Here is a 27141-nt window from a genome sequence, read left to right as displayed (position 1 = left end):
CGGCGCCAGGCGGACCTCTCTGGGGAGCGCATTCCATAACTTAGGCGCCACCGCAGAGAAAGCCCTCCTCCGAGTACCCACCCTCCTAATTTCTTTCACGTAGGGTTCCCGGAGAAGGGCCTCTCCCGCCGATCTCAGGGGGCGGCTGGGCATATATGGATGTAAGCGCTCCTTCAGGTAACCAGGACCCAAGCCGTTTAGGGCTTTATAGGTCATCACTCAACATCTTGATATTCTAATTTACCCCATATTATCTTATCTGGTTGCAATATAATATCTGGCATATGCCTCAGTTGATTAGCTATATAATAAAATTTCACATTAAGAATGCCTAAACCCCCTGTTCTCTGGGGCATATACCATCTTTTTTATTAATTCTTGCCTTTTTATCCCAGTTATAAAATTTATTTATCGTACTTTGCCATTCTTTCAAATCTTTCTCTGTTAACTTGATTGGTAACATCATAAGCAAGATTTTAATCTTAGGTAAAATCTTCATTTTGAATGCTGCTATTCTACCAAACCACAACAGACCAATCTTCTTAAAATCATTCATCTTCTCTTTCACTTCATATTTAAACTTGTTAAAATTCTCTTTTAAACATTGCAATTTTTGTAATATTTACTCCTAAATATCTAATACTATTACAAATCTTAACTTCTTACTTGCTCTTAATCTAATCCTTTTCCATTTTATTAGAAATAACATCGTCTCTGATTTGTCCCAATTTACTTGTAAACACGTTATTTTCCCAAATTTGCTTAAATGTATTTTAATCTGATCCATAACCTTAATTGGGTCCTTTATTAAGAATGTATCATGCACCAATAAGGTAATCTTAATGTTATTCTCAAATCCTATATCTTCTATTAAATTATTATTCCTGATACTATTTGCTAGGAGTTCTATAACTAAAGCAAACAGAATTGGAGAGCTAGGGCAACCCTATCTAGTACCTTGGCCTAGGAATATTTGATCTTCTACACCATCGTTTACTATTACTGTTGCAAAGTTTCTTGAATATAACTGATATATTATATTTCTAAATCTTGAACCGATCCCATTAGTTCTATTAATATCGTTATTGTTGGCCATTCCACACAATCAAAGACTTTAAAAATATCTAATGCAATTATGCCAGCTTTTAAATTTTTCCTGTGTATATATTCAGTTATATTGAATACTCTTCTAGTCAACTCTGCCATCTACCTACCTATTATAAAACCACTTTGATCCACATTAACGTAACTACCAATAAAAATACTCATCCTCTTTGCAAATATTAAAAATTGTAAAAAATTTTGCATCCTGATTAATCAGGGATATATGTCTATAAGCTCTAGGATCTGTCAAATCCTTATTGGGTTTTGGGATTAAAACTATTTAAGAGTATTTCCAATACTATATAATTCTTCCAATATACTATTCAATAAAGATCTTAATTTTTGAATCAGCATCTTCTTAAAAGTTTTATAATTACCTGGACCAGGTGTTTTGCCTACTTTTAACTCATCAATACTATCTTCTATTTACTCCTTTTTAACTAAGTGTTCCATCAACTCCCTATCCATTTGTTGTAATTTCCCAACATTCTTCTCTATATATGATCCAATTTTATGCAACAACACCTTGCCACTTACATACAACTTAGAAAAAAATCTGGAAAATATTCCTAATTTATCTTTTGTTAAATTACACTGTTTGCATCTCTCATCTTTAACCCAATTACATTTTTAGCTTTCTTTTGTTATGTATCTCTCGCTAGTATTCTTGAGTTCTTACTACTAAATTTGAAATATTCTTTTTTTAAATATATTAAATTCCTCTGTATTTTTTCAGTTTCAATATTTTGCAACTCTTTTAGCTTGAATTACTGTTAAAATATGTATATCCCTGTTTATACTTTTTCTCCAATCTTTTATTTGTCCTTCTAAAATTTCCACGCATTTGATTATTTGTCTTCTTAAATTATATGCTTCTTTAATATCTAGCCTTCTTGCAACCACCTTGTGTCCCAAATCAAGCTTTCTTGACTACCTTCTCCATCCATTATCTCCCACATCTGTCTTAATTTTTTCCATTCTATCTGTTATATCTTTATATTGCAAGATATTTACATCTAATTTCCATCTTTTAACTTCTTAATAATCACATTTAATTTTAAGATTCATATTTACTACAGTGTGATCTGTCACTATTATCAAACCTATATCTGTATCACACACACTTGATAACAAATAATTAGATACAAATATCGCCGCCAGCAGTAAGCACTCAGTGTGCGACCAAACACACCAATCCCAAGCTGAGTAGGTGGCGCAGACACAAAAGCAGCCCGCAGGCACTATGTTAATGATGTTTGCTGCTGACCTGCTACGCCGACAGGCGATCCAAAATCACTTGGTAAAATCCATTGGAAAAAAAGGTGCCGGAACACCGTTCCGGTGCATTCTATGACAAAAAAAAAGCCCTGCTTTTTTTTTTATAGGATATAATCTATCCTCAAATAAGTCTTATGAACCAAAGCGTAAAATGTATACCTTCTTCATTGCCCTTTAACTCTCCATACATCTTTCAAATAGGTTTTTTTAAACCATTTTAGTCAACATAGTACTATATATTTTTTTCTCTTTACTAGGGTTTGATTTATCTTTCCCTTTATCCATTACTATACAAATCCCTTTCTTATTTCTTCCAATTCTTTAAATGCTTTTTTTGAAAAAACCATCTGATTTTCATTTGATGAATAAACATTAATTAACATATAATTCTCAACTCTCCCTGTATTATCAAAAATCTACCCTTTTCATCTTTTTTATTTCAAATTCAGCTTTTTTAGATATAATTGTCACAATCCTTGACTAAGAACACCCAGATGCTTTCTCATAAATGTTTGACCATGATACCTTTAATTCAGTAACCCCCTCTTTTCTTTGATGTATCTCTTGCAAAAATACAATATCTGCTTTATCTTTATTTATTATAGCTTATTTTTTTTCCTTTTAGTTACATTCCCCAAGCCTTTAACATTCAAAGATAATACTCTTACAATTCTAACCATATCTAACTTAAAACACATATCCTTGTTGGTCCTTTGTGCACACCCACAAATATACTTAAACAATAAAGCTTAAAAGAATCAAACAATGAAAAAATTACCTTAACCCTACCTCCAAAACCTCCACCCTTACATAGAAAACTACTTTCCCCCCAGAACATTACCATTCTAGGCACGCTCGCCACGCTTGCAGAAGGTTGCGGGGAGAAACCGCCGGCCCACCCAACTTCAAATATCCACTACCCATTGCCTCTATACCCACATTATCTTAACGTGTCCTCTAGACAGTTTCATTTTTTAAAGTTCTTTGAATTCTCAATACTACCTTTCCCCATTTACTTTGCATATTCACAATTCCTCTAATATATTTAGCTTATTCAGAGTTAATATTCTACCCAATTATAACTTCTTTTATCTTACTTATGAACTCATGCTTATCTCCCCCCAAACATAAAGTAGAATATAAGTTGCCTTCTGCCTCCTAATATTCTAAATTGGAGAGGGAGACCCTCCCACTGCCCCTTGCCCCTTCTCTTTTTCATCCTGGAGAAGGTTTTGAATTGCTGCAAGAGCCGTTCCTCCATTTTTGAGAGCTAGGATTGAAGAACCTCTAATAACTGCTCCATCATCCATCTTCTCAATTTCCTTGCAGTGCTCTTCATCTCTCAGGCCCGAATCACGTGCCAGTTGTAAACCTTGTTCCAGTGACTCAATTCTATGATATTTTCCATTATGCCAAAATCTCACATACATTGGATATCCCCAAACATATTTAATATTATTCTTGAACCAAATAATCTTGAACGCTTGCAACAAATGCCTGAATAAAATAGTCTGGAAGCACAGATCTTGAAATACCTGAATGGGTGCCTCTTTAAACTTTAGCTGACCCGTGTTTTCTCTCAACCTTCTAATCAGCCACTCCTTCTTATAATACTTAGAAAATCTTATCAATACATCTCTTGGAGTTAATCTGGCTTGGCATTGGGAGCCCACACCATGTATTGTCTCTATATAGTCTTCTTTCCATTTTTCATCTGGCATGAGTTCATTAAACCATGCAAGCTCATCACTCCTGACTTGCTTTTCTTCTGTTGATGATCATTCTTCTGATATATTTTTTAATCATAAATTCCTTCTGTGATCTCTATCCTCCAAATCACTTTCTTCTCCAACTCCTTTATTCTTTCTGATTGGACAACTATATCCAATTTATTAGCTTTAGCCAATACCTCTGTTTCTTCAAATAGTTTCTCCAGGACCTTCAATTGATTCATCAATTTTGTAAAGGCATTTCCATTTTCAATTTTTATCTGTTTAATATCCTCTTTCAGCTGCTCTCTCATCTGCTTCATTTCCTGAAAATTGTCTTTTTTCCATTCCTACATAGTTGCATCCAAGATCTTCTTAAATCCTCGAAGGGTTTTGTCTTCTGCCATGACTTCTGAGGCTCCCTCTATCTTTTCTTCACTCTCTGTATGTGTTAATCTAGAAGAAGCCCTAGATAGGGTCTGATTCAATGGTCTTCCCATTTCATGTGGCCAGCCAGAGTAAATTTTTTGTTGTGGTTGTCTTTGTATCAACAGTATAGAAACCACCAGCCACAATTCAAAATCTAATTAAATTGCTTATTCTTTAAACTTTATTCCACCAGATTAAAAATCCATTCAATATTCTTCCAGCAGATGGAGCTCTGTATCCTTATCCAGCTAATGAGTTTTATTCCACTGAGTTAGAACCATTATACATCCTTCATACAGGAGAGGGCGCTATCAATACCTTTTTTAAAAAAGTTTACCTTTTCTCCAGACATAACATTTGTTAGATGATATTTAAGAATGTAAACAATCTTCTTTGTTTATAGCATTTCAATTATCCATATAAATCTTTATATTTTACTTATTTTAAAATTAATTTCCACTGAACACTTCAATCAATTGAAAATGAAGTTCTCATGTTCTCATAGATCACACATTGGTCCGGTTAGTAGTGTTTACTATATCGTCTTCTACTGGAACTGTGCTGAATCCAATTAAATTTAACTGCGAAGATTTTACAGTTGTAAACCAGTCTCTTTAATTAGCCTAAAGGTTCAAAACATTTTTCCCAATTGTTTTCAGCATAATCTCTGTCTTAGTCAAACACAATCACACTCCCTGCACTGAGGCTTTTCCGATCAGTTTATAAACAGAATTTATTTACAGTCCAAAAAACAATACCTTCTTATTAAACTCTCCAGCAGCAGTCTCCTTCTCCTTATATAATTGTCTGCTATCTCTGGATTTTGCTTGTTATCTTTAATGAGGCATTGGGAGCTTTCTTTTCAATGTCCTCTTGCAGCCATTGACTGGTCCATCCCCGGTCTAGTGGAAAGTTAACTGTGGCTTCTTGCAAACCATGACTTACAAATACTCAGCAGTCAGCCTCTGCAATGAGTATTGCTTTCCCATCCCTCTCCAATAATTTTCTCCACTTCCTCCAATAACTTAATATTATCTTTTACTGAGGAAAACCATTACCTCTATTCAGAGGTCCTTAAAAGTACTTACTTCAAAATGTAAGTCGTGCTGGAGCCAAACTAGGTGGCTCTACCCTAACGTTACTTAACTCTGCCCCCATATAGCTTTGCATACACTGTGAACATCTGCAAGGAGGAAGCATTCTCCTCCCAGAGCTATGGGGCATGCATGACATCAAACGCAGAACTAACCAGCACAGACCTATCCCCATCTTAAAGCTTTTAAGAATGCCTTTAGGTACAAAGGTACTTTTAAGAATATAGTTAATCTTTAAACCATGATTCCTCAGTTTTCTAACACACTTCAAATCATAGTTTCAAGTCATCTGAACAATAATCTCATTGTTTGAGTGAACCAGGATTTGCAGTGCTACATATTGTTATGCAGGGAAAAGGTCACTGGGCCAAGCACTGTTATGCAGATTGTCTTGTTTTGCATAGCCTCAGGAAGAATTAAACCTGATATTTTATGTACTGACTGCTAGCTGAAAGCCATTCTTATGCATATTGATACTGCCTAGAGAACTTTTTTACCAGAACAAAGGCAGCATTTTTCTTTCCTATGGCATTTTCATCTGGGGACAGAAGTTACCCTAAATATTATAAATTTTATTTGGTTAATGCAGGCTTCTTAAAATAGCTGAATAGAAATTGTTGCTCCTGTGTGCTGACAAGTTGTTTCTGACTTACAGAGACCATATGAATGAAAGCCCTCCAAAATGTCCTATATGTGACAACCCTGCTCAACTCTTGCAATTTGAAGGCTGTGACTTCCTTGATGGAGTGAGTCCATCTCATATTTAGTCTTCCTTTTCTTCTTCTTCTTTTGATTTTCTCTAGCATGATTATTTTGCCTTCTCATGATGCGTCTGAAGTATGACACCCTATTTTGTCATTCTGGCTTCTAAGCAAAGTGTTTGATTGATTTGATCTAGGGACCACTAGTTCATCTTTCTGTCAGTCCAGGGTATTTGCAAAGCCCTCTTGCAGCACCATGTTTTGAATACATCATTTTTCCTGTCAGTCTTCTTCACTGTCCAATTTTCACATCCAGGTACATTCTGATTTGAAATACAGTGGTGTGGACAATCTTGGCCTTGGTCTCCAGTGAAACATCCTTACACTTGATTATCTTTTCTAGATCCTCCATCGCTGCCCTTCCAAATCTCAGTCTTCTTCGAATTTCTAGGCTACAGCCTCCATCTGAGCTGATCACTGAGTCAAGGTATGTAAAACCTTTAATAATTTCAATTTCTTCATTTTTAACAGTAAAGTCTGTACTTCTTCTGTAGTCAGTACCAAAAGGCTACAAGATACGATGCCAGAAGATGAGCCCCGAAGGTCAGAAGGTGTCCAATGTGCTACTGGGGAAGAGCAGAGGGCTAGTACTAGTAGTGCCAGAAAGAATGAAGTGACTGGATCAAAGCTGAAATGACACTTAGTTGTGGATGCATCTGGTGATGAAAGGAAAGTCTGATGCGATAAACAACAATACTGCATAGGAACCTGGAATGTAAGATCTATGAATCAAGGTAAGCAGGACGTGGTCAAACAAGAGATGACAAGACTGAACATTGACATCTTAGGAATCAGTGAACTAAAATGGACAGGAATGGGTGAATTGAATTCAGATGACCATCAGGTATACTACCGTGGGGAAGAATCCCTCAGAACGAATGGAGTAGCCTTCATAGTCAAGAAAAGAGCAGGAAAAGCTGTACTGGGATACACTCTCCAAAATGACAGAATGATCACAGTTTGAATCCAAGGAAAACCATTCAACATCACAGTGGTCCAATTCTATGCCCCAACCACTGATGCCAAAGAGGCTGACGTTGACCGGTTCCATGAAGGCTACAATACCTTCTGGAAATAACACCAAAAAACTATGTCCTTATCATCATGGGGGATTGGAATGTTAAGGTAGGAAACCAAAAGATAACTGGAATAACAGGCAAGTTTGACCTTGGAGTACAAAATGAACCAGGGCAAAAGCTGGCAGAATTCTGTCAAGCGAACACGCTGGTCATAGCAAACACTCTTTCTCAAAAGCCCAAAGGGGCTGTCGTAAACCATCCAGAGACGTTTGTGACGGAATGGTTTAGAAAAGTTTTAAATATATAAATTAAATAAGTAAGAGACAAATCTACACATGGACATCACCAGAAGGTCAACTCAGAAATCAGATTGACTATGTGCTCTGCAGCCAAAGATGGAGAAGCTCTATACAGTCAGTAAAAACAAGACCAGGAGCTGATTGTGGCTCAGATCATGAGCTTCTTGTTGCAAAATTCAAGCTTAAATTGAAGAAAGTAAGGAAAAGCACTAAGCCACTCAGATATGACCTAAATCATATTCCTGATGAATATACAGTGGAAGTGACAAATAGATTTAAGGAATTAGATCTGATAGACAGAGTGCCTGAAGAACTATGAACGGAGGTTCGCAACATTGTACAAGAGGTAGCAACTAAAACCATCCCAAAGGAATGCAAGAAAGCAAAATGGCTGTCTGAGGAAGCTTTAAAAACCACCAGATCATTTGAACCACTAGCCAGATGTCAGCGTCCCGGGCGGGGGTGGCTAACTAGCAGGTGAAGGCACTGGGACTCAGGCAGACAGGGCATGGCAAGAGCAAGTCCAGTACACATTCCAAAAGGTCTGAGTGGAAAGTCAAGATACAAGTCAAGTCCGTACAGAAGGTAATATTATCAAAAGCAGGCCGAGGGTCAGAGAACCAAGGAAGGCAAGTCAAGTCAGGGAAAGCCTGTACCTTGTGGGTCAGGGCAGGAGGTGGTGCAGGCAGGGTCCAGAAGTGCAGGCAGGAACAGGAGCAGAGTTCCGGGTCCAGTAGATCAGGAGAGCTTCATCAACACTGGAAGACCTTAGTTGCCAAGGCAACTTCTGAGGGGAAGAGCTGGTTCTTACATAGTTCTTCCCCAGGGCTCCCCAGGTGGGACTCATGAGAGCCCTGGCAGCTGCAGTGGACTGGGTCAGAATCCTGCCACTACCAGGGCTGCTCTGCTGGCCTTTGGCTTGCTCACTTGGAGATCTCTGAGCGAGCAATCCACTGCCACTGCCAGCCTCACTCGCTCGGAGATGGTTTTGGACTTGCTGGGAGATCTCCAAGTGAGCAAGCCACCACTGCACGCGCCTGCCACCACGTGCATGCCTGTCTGCCGCTGAGTGCGAACCCACCGCCGCCTCACTGGCCCGCACCTGTGGGCACCCCCGCCTCACTGGCCCACGCCCACTGCCACCACCTTTCAACTGGCCCCCTGTTGAAAAAGTTTGAGGAGCCCTGAATTACGCCACATCCATAGGATCGCTTTTCAAAAGTATATACACCCATAAAGGGAGAGTGAGACACATGCTACCATCTACGTAAGACACAACCAACTCTGGAATCTGCAGCAGATTGTAGTGGATTTGAGAATACAGGTTGCTAGTCACTGTCTCCCAAAGGAATCATTATGTTTTCACACTAACAAAGTGTGACCCTTCCATGCATCTTGGAATTCACACTTAATCAATTCCATGGGATATTTTGGTCATCATTGTGCAAATGATGGGATTTTTGAATACTGAGTGTCCTGCCTTCCCATCTCTTGATTACCTCCTTTGTGATCAATGGAAATGAGGGAAAGGTGTAAATTAGGCATGGTCCCCAATGTGTAAGGAGGGTTTTGCATCATTATGCATAATTTGATTTTATAGGGAGATACATCATGTCACATCTATTCTGTTCTTCACAATATAAGGATAATGATTCTCTCTTTATTAGGAAAAAACCCCTTAAACTGTGGCACACAGGTTAGTCATAAAGGTTGGGTGTTAATGGGTGCAGCCACAAAGCTAAGTTGAAGTTAAAATTTGTGTTGGGTGGGGAAACTAGAGCAGCTTCAACCATGCAAAACCCACAAAACTTTAATAGAATACATTAGCTCAATAGCAGAGCTATGCAGAGGGGCTCAGATTCAAGCTTTGGCTAACATCCAAACTTAGCTTTGGCTAAAACCGGGTTAGATAGATTAATGGCCATCTTACCTAGTAGGACAGCTTCATATGTTCAAAATGTCTGAGCGTGGGCAAAATGCATGCTTTGCATAAAGAAGGTCCTAGGTTCAGCACTGGACATGTTCACTTAAAGAAATACGTTAATCTGTTGCATCTTTATTTGTAATTTTTGTGAACTGCCTAGAGAGCTTTGGCTATTACAGAAATGAATGAAAGATCTCAGGGCTGAAAAAAGATATCTTTCTGAAAGCCACTGCCCCTCACAATAAGGAAGGGCCAACCAATAGTATTAGACCATACAAGAAAACATCCTGTGTTAGCACAGCTTTCTTCTGAGGTTAAGTCCTTTGATTTTGGCTTCAGCTGTTATTTCAAATCTATAACGTGTGCAGTTATCATGAACAAAAGCAACTCTGAAGATACACTGGGGCACGATCTACATGGACTGACAGATCTGTGAATTAATTCTCCTTCTTCGGGCCTTAGCTGAGAACTGAATTTATTTATTTATTTAAAACCTTTATATGCTGTCACCACATGCCTTGGCCTTGTGAAGGCCTTGAGGATTTACCACACAGTTATCAGGGCTAGTCAACTGGCATTCCAGGTCACAATGTTTTCAGCTTTATTGTTCAAACTTGTGGCCTCCCTTGAGGAAGATGGGCCTTCCTTAAGATGGTGAGAGAGTGGATTAAGTCTTGACTGGGTAAAGAAAAACTGTTGAGGATGTCCATGGAGGAAGTGGGGGACAAAACAAGACAAGGAGGGAATAGTCTTTTGCATTGCTTCATTGATGCCATCCAGACTGTAGGCTCTGGCCTGTGGACCCTGGCTGGAACATAGACCTTAAGGGACATATCGCTCCAGTAATTTATAAGTTAATTAGGTTTATACTGATTTGCTTGAGGTGTCACATTAAACACCCTGTATCATGTTTTGCCTGTTTTGTTCACTTTTTCTTCCCTCTTTTGTCCTTTCCCCATTTCCTCATAAATTCCCTTGATAAAAATTCCTTTAAGCCTCTTAAACTTGTGCTTCTTCTGGATAAGCCCAATGCTACATTCAGTGCCTCGCAGCTGCTTTGTCCTGTTACTGCATATTATTTCAGGTTAGTGAGTATGAAATAGAGAATGGCTGCTTGCACCCTTATTTCAGCTACCCAAATTATATTCTAAAGGCTTGAGGCTTCCTATTGTCGAGCTGCAGTGAAAGACCTGGGAGTGGTGGCAGCTTACTAGTTAATTTTGTTCCTGCCTACCCTATCCTACAGAAAATTGGCAAGGTAGGTCACAAAAGTATGTGTATAACCCCACTGACCCTTTATTTCTACTGTATTTGTATGCCTACCTGATCTCCCTGTGGCTGAAGATTTGAAGTTAAGGGCTGTTGTGATGAAAATTGGGAGAGCTGCTGTTGCTGCTGGAGAGTGTTGAAAATCAGTGGGCCACCTGGAAGCTGTTCAAGTGTAAAGAGAAGAGGTAGTGGTCAAATTGTATCATTCTTCTGCAATGAACAAAATGAGGATATTAAACTGAACGTCAGAATTTAGTCAGAATGGAACTTCAATACTTACCAACAAATTTCCTTCTGGCCTGGTGCACAGAAGGCATCTCTTGATGAATTAATTTCTCTTATCACCCAGGGAATAGCAGGGACCAAGTAACAGATTTTAAGGTCCCAGACTTCTGTTTGCCAGTTCTAAATGTGGCTATAGGTCAGAAACAGAGGAGAGCCAAAACTCTCCTAGGTGGAGTCCTAAGAAGGATCACAAGATCATGCAGACAGTATCACATCTGAAAGTATAGTCTGCTAGGCCCTACAAGAGAAGGAACAGCTTAAAGGCACAGCTTAAAGGTGCTTCAGTTGCTCTGTGTATAAACTACATGAAAAATAATGTTGAAACTCAGATGCTTTCCTCATGCCAACCCACCAGGCAACTTCTTGGTGAGTATCAATGTTCCATTTTCTAGGTCAGTGTGAGGAAGACATCCAGCAATGGGGTATGCTCCACAATCAGAATCTGTGAATTGGGTGAAGACTTATCAGTAGGGCTCCCTAGAGGAATCTTTCAAGGTGAGGGTTTGTGTAATGGAAGGCAATTTCATTTTGACAGAACTAAAGAGGGGGTTGATGTTTGCCTGCATAAGGCCTAAACAGGGGCCTTCTTGGAGGAAGATAAGTGCTTTGATACCCAAACTGCAGGTATCAATCTTTTTTTCTTCTGCACCATCTGGCGAAAGCTTTCTAAATGGCCTCATATGTCTGACATGGATTCTTTGCAAGATGCCTGAAGAGTATATATAACTGCATCCAGATAGCCCAGCTTGGAACAGATGTATATAAAAGATGGGTTCCTGCCATTTTGTCAGTTCCACTCAAGACCAACTTTTGCAATTAGTTTACTGAATCATTTTATTGTCGCATATATATCTAATATTGTAATAAATCTCAATAATGGAACCACATTGTTGTCATGTCTTATGTATCTATAATCTCCGACACCAATGTGGGGCCAGTGGGTGGGTTGTGTGAATGCACAGATGACCACTCGAAGAACTACAGTTACAGCTATGCAACCTGCATTTCTTCATTGTGGTCTCTGTGCATCATACATACGGATGACTGGCAAGCATTCCTCCATGGTGGTGGGAGGTGTTGTATTGGAGTATAGTCACCATGAGTTTCACGCTACTAGCAGTTTGTCAACCCATACACATTATCATATCCCAAAGACAATATTATTGATATTATGAACAGCAGTACAGATATGTGCATTATACACACATACTAGTGCCCAGTAAACACAGTGCATTGGATGTCTTTCCTTTCCTTTCCATAGCATCGTAGCTGCAATGGCGAGATACCTTATTGATGTCACAGTTATTGTAGGATGGAAGAAAGAACAGCCCTTCCATAAAAGCAATCCTTCCTCACGCTAATCTCCAGTTTATAATGTATAATAAATGTTGATGGTGCAGACCAGGTTGCAGCTTTACATAGTTCCTCAAATGGAAGTCCCACATGAAGTGCAGTAGAAGTTGATATAGCCCTTGTAGTGTATGTGCTTGTGGATTGACTGCTAACTGTAAGGAGGAAAGTTTGTGTGCCAACTTGATGGTCTCTACGATCCAATGGGCTAATCTCTGGGGCCTGAATGGGTCTCCTCTAAACTGGACGGTTTGTTTTGCGAATGTCCTCTGTTTGGGATAGATAGAATGAAAGTGCTCTGTAAATGTCGAGAGTGTAGAGCCTTCTCAATGTTCGTTGAAGGGGAAGGAAAGAAGGCTGGTAAGACTATCTCTTGATTAATGTGGAAACATGAAGGGAATTTGGGTAGAAATGATGAATCAGTTTGTAAAACAACCTTGTCTCTATGGAATGTTAAGTACAGGGAATCCATTCGTAATGTGCAGAGTTCACTGTGCCAAGGTTATGGCCACCAAGAAGGAGACTTTTCAAGATAGCAGCCAGAGATCTACACTGGCAAGAGGCTCAAACTGAGGCTTCGTTAACACATGTAACACTATGGAAAGACTCCAGTGAGGAACTACAGAACAAGATGGGGGATGGAGATTCATCGGTCCTTTCATGAAGCGATGGGAGAGGGGGTGAGAGAAGACTGTGTGTCCCTCAATTGGTCTGTGGAATGCAGAGATCGCTGACAAGTGGGTTTTAGTCCAGAAACATACAGTGAGTGCAAGAATTGTGGAATATTCAGAATCGATGCAAAAGAGGGATCAAATGAATGGAGTGTAGCAAATTGTATAAACTTAGCCCATTTGACAGTATAGGATCCTCTTGTGCTAGGTTTAAGGGAAGCTGTGAGGATTTGTTCAATGCCAGGGTCTGTTTAGTGAGGTAGTGTAATCTATGGCTTGGCTCCTTGTCAGATTCAATCCCATTGGATTTGAGTCCATCGGCTCCAATGAAACAGAACTTAAACTAGTCAGAACGGAGGTAGATCTTGTTGGATTTGATAGCATTCAATCCCGTGTACTATGGTCCTGAGCATTCCAGATGAAGATAAACAGATGGAATGGAGTAGCAGAGTTGAGGATGACATGGATGGTATGGATTGGGGTTGAGCAGCTTGATGGACTAAGCATGTATTCATTGTGAATATTCTGAGGTGTCAGAATGGAAGCTGGTGATGCATTTGGAAGCATGGTCACAGTATTAATCAGGCGGTTAAGCAGAGTGTATGAATCTTGGGATGAACAATGCTCCCATGACTTTGAATCAGCAAGTCTGGTATCCAAGGTAGATCTGGTAGACAATGTTGGACAGGTGTAGGACTGATGGGAACAATGATTGTCTCAGCTACCATGGGGTGACCAAGATGGCTCAAGTGTGGTCTGCTCTCATCTTCCTGATGGTTTTTATGATGAGGGGGAAGGGTGGGAATGCATAAAAGAATGTCCCATTCAATCATATGCAGAAGGTATCCCCCTTTGATCCCTGCCTGATTCCTGCTCTCAAACAGTAATCTTTGCACAACACATTCTGCTCTGTAGTGAACAGGTCATCTGACAGCCAACCCCAAGTCCTGAAGATGTCTTGAAGAACTTGCTGGTTGAGTGTCCACTTGTGTGGTTGATATGCTGAGTGACTTAGGACATCCATTGTGATATTGTCCATGCCAGCCATACGGACACCCACGAGAGTGATGCTGTGGATAATGCACCAGTCCCAAATTCTGATGGTGAGACTTGCAAGAGTTGATATTGTTCCTCCCTGTTTGTTGATGTAAAACACCGCTGTGGTGTTGTCTGAAACAACTGCGGAGGTGGTTGCCAGAAAGGAAGGTTTGGAAAGCTATCAGTCCTTTGAAAATTGCTAATAGTTCTAGAAAGTTGATGTGTCACCTCCGTTCCAGTGCTGACCATGTTCCCTGGGTCAGGAGTCCCTCAGAATGGGCACCCCAGCCCGTGAGTGAGATTTCTGTGGTAATGGTGGCCGTTGCTTCCCCCGGTTGGAATGGTAGCCCTTATGACAGATGGCTTTCTCGTGTCCACCATATTAAACTGGCACATACTGTGATCGGAACAGTGAGTCGCTTTCTTAGAGAGTCATATTCTGGATGGAAGGACTTTAGGAACCATAGCTGCAGAGGTCGCATGCACAGCCTAGCGAATTGTACCTTAGACACCATTGATCCCATGTGTCTGAGCAGTTGCTGAATTTGTTGTACCGACACTCTTGGGTTGGATTTGATCACTAACACTGAGCATACCAGTTTGTCCATGTGGACTGATCTACGAAGTGTTAGGGTCTCAAACTCGATTTTGTACCCATCCCTAATGATGGAAAATACACACTGATCAGATGTGCAAAATTCCCAGGTGGGTATATGCTGGCTCAAATGATCCCCGAGCTGGCAGATGGCTGATGCTGGTGGCTGGTTTGCACAGCCCGTCATCACTGCCTCTTATCCCCTTCAGGGAGTCTCTTAGGTGGCCGAGGTCTAAGAATGTCCCTTCTGTGTGGGCGGCTCTGGGAGTGGCTGGCATATTGGTGGCCTTGGCTACTAGGCTGTCGTCTACCAGACAGAGCATAATATGGGGTGTGACAATTCCATGGTCACTTACATTGTCAGGATGGGTGGAAGTCAATTCCCATCCATCAAGCTTTCACCTTCGCCTTTTGAATGGTGTCCAGCCTTTCATCAGTTCGGGCATGAAAGAGGCCCTCTCTGTCAAATGGCATCAACTCTATACAGAACTGTGTCTCCTGTGGAAGATTCGTCACCCGAAACCATGCATGTTGATGGAAGGCTACTGCACCAACTAGGGCCCTCAAATCGCAGTCGATGTGGTGGTGCACTGTGGTGATTTGTTGTACAATTGCTAGCACTCAGCTAGGAAGACTTTGGTGAGTTCCATGTGCTGGTCTGAAAGAAAAGCTGCCAGAGCCTCCATCTTTTGCCGTAGAAAGGCCTGGTACCTCCTCCTATCCGCTTCATAATCCAAAATGCAGAGGGTACAGAATGCCATCATGTCAAGGCATTGACCTTCCCTGTCTATCAGTGTGGTATGGTCACGCTGCTGTCTGCCCTGTGTCAACTGTACGATCATGGAGTTCGGGCAAGAATGATGGAGCAAAAAGGAAATGTCCTGCTCCTGGACTTTATACATTCCCTCAAGATGATGTGATGTTGGGTGCAGGTGATTAGGGGTCTCCCAGGGGTCCTTCATAGTCTTTGATAGGGCAGGTATGAACAAAATGGCTATCAGACCAGTGTCCTCCGAACCAATCAAGTCGGAGATTATATCCTCAGTCTGCTCGGTTGACTGTTGCACTGGAATACCAAGGGATTTAGCATTTCAGAGGACCTGTTCCGAAAACTGCCCAAGCTTTCTCCTGGGGATCCCTCACCCTGAGCTGAGACCACATCATCTGGGGATATAGAGACAGGCTCGGCCAGCTCCAAGGTGTCAGAGTCCACTCAGTCCACATCCATGGAGTCGGTGCCAGGGGATGGAGAAGGAGATCTGTCATGCCATTCCCAGTGAGACATGGAGGGTTCTTCCTCTGCCCAATGGATGGGTCTCAGTGCTATTCAGCGGGAGCATGTCACTGTAGGTGGAGCTGACCAGCTGCACCAACAGGGATATGACATCGGTTCCCACAGGTACTCATGACAGTACTGCCTCGGAGCTGGGTACCAGTAGGGGCCCTCACAGTATGGGTGTCGGAGTGGATTCATGGCTGAGAATGTGATGACATTGGAGACAACTGCACAGATGGCGAACCATAGGACAAGTGTGGAGTCAATGGTATAGTGTTGGTGTGGTGTGGCTCTCTCTTGGGGAAGATACGGAGATTCCCTTATGTTGCCATCTGAAAATGAACCTGGGGCTTGTCTTTTCCCCTGTGGACTGTTCTCCAATGGCATTGGGGTAGGCAAGCAACTGCAAGCATCTACAATTGGATAGTGCCAGATCGGTGAGGCTGGAACTGCCAGCAATCAGATTGGAGCCTCACGAATGAGAGATGTTGGTTCCAAGGGCACAATTATTGCTGCCTCTTTGGATGGAGACTGTCTCTGATCTAGGTCGGAACGGCGATGTTCAGAATGCTTAATATGGCCTTTGATTTTCTGGGCTTTTTTCTTTGGTTCCAAAGTTTTAGAGCAGAGATGTTTGAGTTTCTCCTTTCTCTTTTTCAGTACCTCCGGCTCCCCTTGGTCAGCAGGGGGATTAGTTTTATTGGAGGTATCTGTGGGAGGGCATTTCCTTAAGGTTTCCTCTGGGGTTGAAGTGGATTGACCTCCTTCCACAATATTTCTCATCTTGGCCAAAACCTGGTTCCACATCTTCATCTTGAGCCTGCTGGCTCTATTTCTACATGCCTGTTTAGTGAACAACTGGCAATGTTTACACTTATCCACCCAGTGTTCCTCAACAAGGCAGAACAGGCACAGGGAGTGGCCATCAGAGGACGGCATTTTGACTCTGCAGCTGGCACACTTTTGGAAGGCCAGTTTGCTGAGCGACATCAGAAACAAATAGAAAGAGAAGTAGAAAGATCACAATAGAAGATTTGGGAAGTTTTTTATAGGAAGTGTTGGGTTTTTTGAGGTTGTAAGAGGATCAGGGAGGAGGTAGGGGGTTGAGTAGTAGAATTAGAGTCATAATCAAGCAAGTCTATAGAATTAAAGGAAAGTTTGAATACTATCAATGAGAATAATAGAGAAGGGCAACAAATGCAGTGGCAAACAACAGTTGAAAGCAAACTGACAAAATGGCGGTAGCCCGTCTTTTATACAGGGTGAGGGGGCAGGTCTCCCATGAAAAGTTCTAGGCTAAGTTAGAGAAATCTTCCCAAATGTGAAGGCACAGCACCCATATGTGTAATGCACAGAGACCACAACAAAGAACTATAAAGACTGCACTGGGTTAATGTCAAAATTTCTTATAGAATAGTAGAGTTGGAAGGGGCCAAGAAGGACACTGGGGTCCATCCCCCTGCTAGTGCAGAATACCAGGTTATGCCATCCCCCTCAGATGTCTGCCCAGTTGCATCTTAAATGCCTCCAGTGTGGGAGAGTCCACAACCTCCCTACATCATGGTTGTACTGCTCTAACAGTCAGGAATTTTCTAGATATAAACATGTCTGATTTCCTGCACCTTGACTACATTATTCTGTGTCCTGCACTCGGATGAACAAGAAGAGAGCCTGCCCTTCCTCTCTGGGACAGCATTTCAAGTGCTTGTAGACTGCTATCATATCACCCCTCAATCTTCTCAAGGCTGAACATGCCCAGTTCTTGCAATCTTTCCCCAAAGAGCCTTGTTTCCACTTCCTGGATCATCCTTCTAGCTCTCCTCTGAACACTTTCTAGCTTGTCTTTATCTTTCTTAAACTGTGGTGCCCAGAACTGGATACAGTACTCCAGATGAAGCCTAACCAGTGCTGAGTAAAGGGGAACTAGTACTCCAATTGATTAGGAAGTGATACTTCTATTAAGGCAGTCTGAAATAACATTTATCTTTTTTGCAGTCACATCATATTGTTGACTCATATGCTGCTTGTGATCTACAACAATTTCAAGATCCTTCTCAACTGCAGTATTGTTGAGCCAAGTGCACTCCATCTTGTGGTGATGGATTTGGCTACATTCTCTTAGATGCAGAACTTGGCATTTGTCCCTACTGAATTTCATTCTGTTGTTTTCAGTCCAGCATTCCAACCTATCAGGATTGCCTTGCATCTTGTTTCTGTCTTCCAGGGTATTAGCTCTCCCACCCACTTTTGGGTCATTCGAAAATCTGATAATTGGGACTTTCATGGGAATGGCAACTTGAAAGAAGCAGCAATTTTTTTGCTGCTCTGTATCTTATCCCGCTCAGATGCTTATAAAGAGTATTAGAAAGACTTTTTCTCTCTCCAAATGACAGGGGAGCCCGAAGACTTTCAAGCTCTGATTATATGAAGATGGCTGGATAAGGTAAACTGAAGTTACAGCGTCATCTCCCCTGCATACATATTTCCATTTTCTATTTTGTTCTTCTCTTTGTTCTTTTTGTATTATCTTTTTCTACTTTATTCAACATTGTTTGCCAAGGGAATCATACTCTACTTGCTGTAATCCAGACCTTTAAGGAACTTTTGGTTGTTTATTTTATATATTTTGAAAGGACTCTGAAATGGACAGTCTCTTAACTATTAATGAGGCTTTAAGCTGTATGTTGGATCTTAGCAGCTGCAAGCTATCTGGTCTTTTTGCTCAAGGATTGTGGATGGTGATAATAGACTTTGGGTGTGTCTCTATGCTCATTTTGAGGCTTCTGAATTGGGATGAAGGACAATTGCATTTCTTGGACAGCTTAGATTTGATGTGGAGATTTTGGCTGCAACTCGAGATTTTTTTTTTAATGCTCCACTTGAATTCTAACTTTCAAAAACTGACCTTGAATTGTTTGAAGCTCTGGTGTGAAGGCAGTCATTTTTTTCTGAGGGAGTGCTTTGAGTCGGGAAGGGGAGTTGTAGCCCTGTCCTGTTTTCAATCTGATTTATGCATGGCTTGTCTCGAAAGATTACTGCCTTTCCCAGATAAACCTGACAGAGTCCAGTTCTGGGAGATTGTACTTTTGTTGCCCTTTTCTAATCAGTATTGTTAAACTCTCCTGAGACTTCAATAATAGGACGGTCCAGAAAAGTTTTAAATAAATAAATAAATCTCCCTCATTTCTGTACTCTGAGTGAGCTGAAAACAAAAGCATGATGCAGATATAAATTGAGCTGAATGCCATAAGCTCCACCTGTTGGATTTGGAATAAATAAAAACCAGAGTCTCCTGATATGGAACTTATTTGTTGAACAATGGCTTTCACTAATAAACAAACCTAAACTAAATACTTTAATGGAGATATAATGTAACTAATAATTATAACATTTATAGAAGGCTAAGCGATTTTGTCTATTTCTGTTTCTCATTTCTTTCTCACTCTGTTTTTTTATTCTTTTTTGCCTCCTCCCTTATTTACAGCGATGAAAAAGGATGAAAGGTGAATATGCGGAGGGGGAGGGGGAGAGGAGGGGAGAAGAGAGGAGAGGAGAGGAGAAGATGACTTAACAGGAAGCAGAATTTGAATTCTATGTCAGAGACTTATTGACAAACTTTAAAAGAAATAGTAGTTCAAACTTTTTTAACTGAATAAAGGCAAAATGAAGAGCGTATCTATCAACATTAATGGGATGAACTCTCCTTCCAAGTGAACTAAAGCTTTCAATTTTTTAAGAAAACAAAGAGCAGATATAATATGTATTGAAGAAACTCATATGAAGAAAAAAAATGCTCATATTTTGAATGCAAGAGGCTGGGAAAACTTTATGAAACATCAGCTGATACAAAGAAAAGGAGTTGCCATTTACATTATCAGTCAAGGTTTAAATGTTGTAGAACTAAAGGTCCCAGAAGGAAGATGTATTGTTTTGAAGATTAGATTGCTGAATGGGAAGATAAGTATACTGGCAAGTGATACAAGCTCCAAATAATGCAAAAGAAAAGTTTTATGATTTTTTCCCGATTGATATTGGATTTTCAAGGAGAAGTTTTGATTATTGGCAATATGAATGGAGTTATATTTATTCTTATATAGATTTATATCCATATAAATAAGGATAAGTCTAAAAAAGCAAGAGGTGGCAAACTACCTAAAAATGTTAATTATAGAGAAATGTTACACCTAGAAGATGCATGGAGATTTAAAAATCCTGGAGCTAGAGATTATACTTTTTTCCCTGACAGACAGACATATTCAAGGAATGATATGTGCTGGATATCTAATTATGAATCTAGAGGCTGTAAAGATCAGACCCAAGACATTTTCTGATCCAACCCATTGGAGATAATATGACAGGAAGAACAGATTGGAGGAAGAAGATGGAGACTCAATGACAATTTTTTGCTACAGGAAGATGTTTTGACAAAGTCAGAAGAAGTACTGGAATCGTTTTTTAGAATAAATAATACAAGTGATGTTTCTATAGCTACAATATGGGAAGCTAGTAAAGCTTATATGAGAGACCATTTTTAGAAATAAAAAATGAAAGGAGAGAGAGAAATCAGCTCAAAGAAAAAGACTCCTAGAGTGAATTCAAATATTAGAGGATCATCATAGAATAAAACAAGACAAATTAATTTAAATTGAACTTAGATGATTAAGAAATCAACTAGACAAGTATTCTCAGCCTTTTTGCAGATGTGACATTGGGATTCTGCTGCTTGTTTCTGGGCCTAAATCAAGCCTAATCGTGGGCTCTGTGTTTCAAGAGATGGTGGTGTGGACATAAGCACTTTAACTTTTTAAAACTTGGTTGTTTCCCTTATGGCTGGATTGGAGCTTTCCCAAACCATTTTAGCAAGACACAGAAATTGACTTCATCTAACAAGCTGGCTGCCTCAGGCTGATAATAAGTGCAAGAATAAGAATTGCATCTCCTTACACTAACCCTAACCCTTTCCTTGAAAGATATGAGGACACGTGCACTCTGTTTTCTGTGGGTTTCAGACAATAGTTACACTAGTAACCACTTGGTGCCAATTGCAGGCTTGAGAGTTTGATTTTTTGTTTTTTGCCCCTGGGGCCACAATGAAGTGTGAAAAAGAAGAAACAGCAGAAATAGAAACTAAAAGATTTTGTTCTGTTTAAAAAGAGAAGCTAGAAAAGTTTGGAAATTACAGAAGAATGATAGTAATAATCATCCTGGACAAAAAACAGGGCTGCAATGGAAAGGAAGAGACTGGGAACAACACAGTACTTGCAAATCTGTTACATGATCCCTGGTTTTTCCTGGGTGATAGTACACATTAATCCAGTGTTGGGATGCTTTCCTCACACCACACCTACCTGAAAAACTACATGTGAAGCACAGAACAGAGCCCAAGTATCTACAAGAGGAGGTGGGCAGTGGTATAGCTAGGTCTGGGTCCATGGGATCATAAATCTATTTCTTACACCTCTGGATTTCATAAGAAATCTATTTTTATGCCTCTAGAACCAAGTTCCAAAGGAGATTGTTGTTTTTCAGCTTAACTTACATGAAGGGAGCAAATTTCAAGAGGAACTGTATCTGAGGAGAAGTTACAACCCTTTTCTCATGCTGTTATACCTGGAGAGACTGGGTCTGCTTCTCCCAAAATGCAGAATACCAAGGTGGTTACCTCAGAGTCTGAACTGGAAGAAGAGATGGTGTTGGAATAGCTAATGTACCAAGGCTAACATACCCCAAAATAAGCCAACAGTCTGGGCCAGAGCAAGAGGGATGTAACATAATCAGCCCTATTGTCTGATATCAGATTAAAACAGCAAACCAAGTGAGCAGTGCCTGGAGTTCCCAGCATGTGTTCCCAGCACCTGGCCCCACAAACAGTGGTAAACTCCAAAGGGTAGAGCTCACTCTGGTTAGCTGAGAAGACAGGAAGGAATTCAATTTGAAATCAGCTTCTTGGCATGAATGCAATCTCCCTAATTAATTGGCTTCTTAATTTGACTTTTGCAATACTCACTATGTATCACAAAGCTAGTCTGATCCATTTTAATATAATAAAGAATATTAATTAGAAGGCTCTTGTCGTGATCTACTTGGAAGGAGAAAAGGGAGAAGGAAAGATAACCCTCCAACAATAGCCACCAAAGCCTCCCACCACCCACATGTAAATTAAACATTAAAAAAAATCCTTTGGTGCCAAAAAAGAGCTTTTTTCCTACGCTTAAAAATGGGGAAGAGGGATTTACAGAGGCAATGCCCTTTGAGAGGGGAAGGTTCGCTTTCACCTCCTTGTATGCTGTGGCACTCTGAACTCTCCCCTGTACAAGGTCATGAAGCTTATGGGAGGGGGGAACAACCTCCAATTGGTGTCCTACCCAAGTTTACTTTCATGGGATTAGAGCAATTTTCCTGCAGGGTATGGAGGGAAGAGAAAGAAAATGGGGAGAAAAATATCTGTATGTATGTACGTACGTATGTATGTATGTGTTGTGTGTATGGGGTGGGATGAGTGAGTAGGAAGAAGAGCAAATCCTCCTAAAAGTTTAAACAATCTAAGCAGGAGGTCCTTCTGCAGTTGTCCCAAATATATGTAGATCCTGGACTTGCATGGGTGCTGATCTTGCTTTGATAGAGTTTGGACTTTCCGCTTATCAGCCTTGTATAACAGCAAATACAGATACAGATTCTTGGATTGGGGGAAGCGATTGCTTAGAGGGAATTGCAAGAGAAGGTACAATTTACCTGCAGCAGATTCAAAGGATGAAGGCCTGGAGCACTTTTTAAACTGAAAGAACCACCTGCTGAAATTAATTTAGACAAGACATTGTGATTTTAAAAATTATATCTAAAATACACAAAGTACTCATTATAAAAGCAAAAATGCTATTTCACTCATTTCAAGAGAAAAGGCAGATTGCTTACCTGTATCTGTCATTCTTTTAGTGGTTATCTGTACATTAATGTATATGAACTTGGATCCTGTGAGAAGCCTGTCTTTAGAAAGTTTCTATAGTTGAGAAATTTTTGGTGAGAACTTTTCCCCGACCTTTGGCATTGATACTTTGTTTGTTTATTTATTTATTTAAACATTAGAAGGACTCCCACCTGTTCCCTCAGTTCACCTGAGACCAACATTATGGCCTCAGGTAAGAGGGAAGATCAATCCCAACACAGGTTGAAACCAACTAACTACATGCAATTATTTTACTATATGACACCAAAGTAGGGACAGTGGAAGAGCTATGTGAAGGCACAGATTACCACTTGAAGAACAAAAGTTACAGGTAAGCAACTTGCCTTTTTTCTTCATGGTTCCAGTGTGTCACACATATGAAATTAACAAGTTTACCTTCCTGGAAAAGGGCTGCTGTGTTACTATCAAAGAATTGAAGAGAGGACCGCTCTTCTGTAAGGACACTCTGCTCTATTTTTGCCATTGCAACAAATAAAAATTCTCTGGTAATGATAAAATATTTTAGCTTGGGATCAACAGAATAACAGTGCTTGACAAATATCTATGGTATGCAATGTTGCTTCTATCAAAGTAAAATGGGATGCAAAGAAAGCTGGCAATACAATGTCCTGGTTAATATGAAAGCCTGCAATAATCTTAGGCAGAAAAGAGGGAAATAGATATAGCACCCCTTTGGCTTTGTGGAAGATTAGGTACAAAGGATCCACTCTAAAGATACAGCTCTCATTGGAACAGCAGGATGAAGTAATTGCCACCAGAAAGGCTACCTTCCATGACAGCAGGCAGATGTCAGTTGTCACCATGGGTTTGAATGGTTTCTTTGTAAGAGCTTGTAGGATGACTGAGAGACTCCCATTAGGGGTAAGTGTACAAGTTGGTGGGGTGATGTTAGAAAGCTCCCAGAGAAAACATCAAGAATAGGAAAAACCAATGAAGCTGATCTAGGATATGGAAGGCCAAAATTGTTGCTAAATAGACACAGATGAATGAAGTTTTCAGTCCCAACTGAGATTTATATGTCCAGGTATAGGAGGAGATGAAGGAAGGCGGACAGCTCGAGCAATTGGGTGAACCATGGGTTTGGGCCACCATGCTGTCATGAGGATGCAATCGAATCCTTTGGATGAAACTTTGCTAGCTCTCTTGTGATCAGAGGACAAGGGGAAAATAGGTTAAATAACCAGTTCAGAAGAAAAGTGTCTCCCAGAGTTTTAGCCTGTTTCAGCCTGAGAGCAAAAAAGGCAGGTTACTTACCTGTATCTGTCATTCTTCGAGTGGTCATCTGTGCCTTCACACATATGGGTGCTGCACCTGTGTAGTGCCTGTATTTGGGAAGATTCTCTCAGCTAGTAACATTTTTTGGCTGCAACTCCACTCCCTCATCCCCTCCTATAAATGGGTGGAGTCCCTGCCCTCTTTCCAATCCAGGTGAAGACCACCTTTCACCCCCAACTAGTACCGGCATGTAACTACAACATCAGAAAATTACATTATACCATATGAACCCAGTGACCGACACTGATGTGGGGCCGGCAGGTGGGTTGTGTGAAGGCACAGATGAGCACTCAAAGAACGACAGTTACAAGTAAGCAACCTGTCTTTCTTTCTCGTGGTCTCTGCGCATCACACGTATGGGCGACTGGCAAGTTTACCGACCTTGGAGGTGGGACAGTGTTGTTATTGAAGGACAGTCAAAAGGACGGCACAACCAAAGGAGCAGTCCATTCTAGCCTGTATGTCAAGGTGCTAATGCTTAATAAGGGTGCATGGAGTGCACGAGCGTGGCAATCTCCCACCCCCCCTCCAGCATGACCGTGATCACGCCAGTCATCCCTGCATGAGCGCGGCCATAGATGTGCATGATCATGGGCATGCTTGAGGGGGAGACGGGCACGCTCAGCGGGGAGACGGGCGTGATCGTGGGTGCGCTCGGGGGGTGGAGACAGGCTCGATTGCGATCATCACCCAATGCAGAGTTTGCAACCTGAGGCAAACTTTTTCAGAAATTTCTGTTTGTGGCCCAATTTGGTTGTGAACTGAGGTATTTGTGAGCCAAGGTATCACTGTATTGTCCTGTGTGCCAAAAAGATCAATTGCAGTTCTCCCCCACGTTGAAAAGATCTTGTTTAGTGTGCTTGTGCGTAATTGCCATTCATAAGGTTTGTGATTCATGTGGAGCTGAAGAGAAGGCATTTGGAATTCTGGCCTGTGGCAAAGAGGTCCACCTGTGGGGGACTCCACCTGTCAGAGATTCTAAAGGACTGAGTTGTAGAGTTCTCATTCATGGGAAGTGGAGAGGGCACGGTTCAGGGAGTTGGTGAGGCTGTTGAGGTGGCCTGCCAGCTCCCAGATGGTGACTGCAAGGGTGGCCAGCTGGGCAGATTGGGTCCTGCCATGTTTGTTGCAGTAATAGATGATGGTGGTATTGCCTGTTGCTATTTGGAAGTGATGACCTTTCAAGGAGTCCTGAAATGAGACCAGGGCTCATTTTGGACTACCAACATCTCTAGGAAGTTGATATGCAGGAGTCTCTCCAGGTGGTCCAAGAGGCCCTGCACACGCAGAGCAGTACAATGTGCTCTCAGCCTGTGTTTGATGCATCCATTGTGACCATCGCCATGGGCTTGGGGCTGGGGAGAGAAAGGGATCCCCATAGGAAGGTTTTTAATGTCAGACCACCACTGGAGGGAGCGCCTCACCACCTGTGGAGGGGTCAACATGACAGAGTGGGGTTCCTTGTCTGTGGTGAAGGTCTCCACAAACCATAGTTGGAGTTCTCTCATGCAAGGTTGGGCGAAATGCACTACAGCCACCATGGCAGCCATGAGGTCAAGGAGCAGTTCTAACGGACATGGCCAGAGCACTGAGGTCTTCCACTCTTGGGTGAGGAAGCAATGCCTAGGCAGCCAAGGAGTCTAAACAAGCCCCTATGAACAGGATGGGCTGGGTGGAGGAGAAAACAGACTTTTGGTGATCAATGAGAAGTCCCAGACCCTGCAGGAGGGTGCAGGTGATGTGCACCGCTCACAGGAGGACTGTTCTCAACAGGGCTGTCAGGAGCCAGTGGTCCAGATAGGGAAAAATCTGGATGCCTTGCAGTCTGAGATGGGCACAGACCACTGCCAGGCATTTGGTAAAGACCATGGAGGTGGTGGGTAGGCCAAAGGGGAGGACCAAGAAAGGCAGGTTGCTTACCTGTAACTGTTATTCTTTAAGTGGTCATCTGTGCATTCACAGATATGGGCTTGCTGTGGAGCACAAGGCCTTGATCGGAAAAAACTTCCAAAGCTTGTGGAGCCCCCACCCCCATGCTACCTGCACAGCCCAGTCCCTCAGTTGCCTGAAGACCATGCTGTCCCAGCCTTCTGAGGGATCCAAGGAACCTGTGAAGGATACAGAGGTGACTGTACCCTGCCCATGCCCATGCAGGACAGCATGTTGATGATAGCCAGCTGGGTAGAGGATGAGTTGTGTGAATGCATGTATGACCACTCGAAGAACAACAGTTACAGGTAAGCAACCTGCCTTTCTTCTTTGTGGTCTCTGTGCAATCACACATATGGGTGACTAGCAAGTTTACCACCCAGGAAAAGGGGGCTCTCAGCAAGGGAGAATCAAGGAGAGAACCACTGTTCTGAATGTGCAGTCCCATCTGGTGCGGATATCCAGCTGGTAGTGATGGACGAAGGTCAAAGGAGTAGACCACGTTGCGGCCTTCCAGATCTCTTGGAGTGAGACACCAGCTAGCAGCAGTCAATGTGGCCTGTGCGTGTGTGCAGTGAGCGCGTGGGCAGTCCGTTAGAGGGATCTTGGCCATCTCATAGCTGAGGGAGATAGTGCTGGAGACCCATTTAGAAAGTGGGTCTCATTTAGACTGGAGATGGGCTCCCCTGCTCTGGGGCCCTCGTAGCATATGAAGAGGCACTCAGAGCAGCATAATGACTCAATCTGGGCCCTATAGAAGGGGAGGACTGTCCTGACATCAAGGAGGTGAAGCATGGCCTCGATGGAGATGGATGCGTTGGGGAAGAAGGCAGAGAGGACGATGTCCTGGTTGACATGGAAGGGGGAAGTCA

At 41.6% G+C, this 27141-nt stretch overlaps 1 protein-coding gene across 7 annotated transcripts in view; it reads right to left on the bottom strand.

The window, feature by feature from the left end:
• Positions 1 to 9117: 9117 nt before the first annotated feature.
• The window catches only part of SUPT20H (SPT20 homolog, SAGA complex component), a 94236-nt gene continuing 76212 nt past the window's right edge, over positions 9118 to 27141 (bottom strand). For 4 of the 7 annotated variants that reach the window (XM_044452426.1, XM_044452435.1, XM_044452430.1 and 1 more), the window contains exons 21-22: positions 22834 to 22889; positions 10905 to 11048 (exon numbers count right to left, since the gene is read on the bottom strand). In XM_044452426.1, the coding sequence (XP_044308361.1) occupies positions 10920 to 11048; positions 22834 to 22889 (185 nt within the window). In that variant the 3' untranslated portion in view covers positions 10905 to 10919. Of the gene's footprint in view, positions 11049 to 22833; positions 24388 to 27141 lie in introns of all 7 variants that reach the window. The other 3 variants (XM_044452425.1, XR_006416840.1, XM_044452424.1) reach the window with 3 other exon arrangements.

The sequence above is a fragment of the Varanus komodoensis genome, unplaced genomic scaffold, assembly GCF_004798865.1.
Source record: "Varanus komodoensis strain SLA01 unplaced genomic scaffold, ASM479886v1 scaffold72, whole genome shotgun sequence".
Classification (NCBI taxonomy): domain Eukaryota; kingdom Metazoa; phylum Chordata; class Lepidosauria; order Squamata; family Varanidae; genus Varanus; species Varanus komodoensis.
Note: the sequence above shows the minus strand (reverse complement) of the source record. Positions and strands in the feature narration are given on the sequence as shown.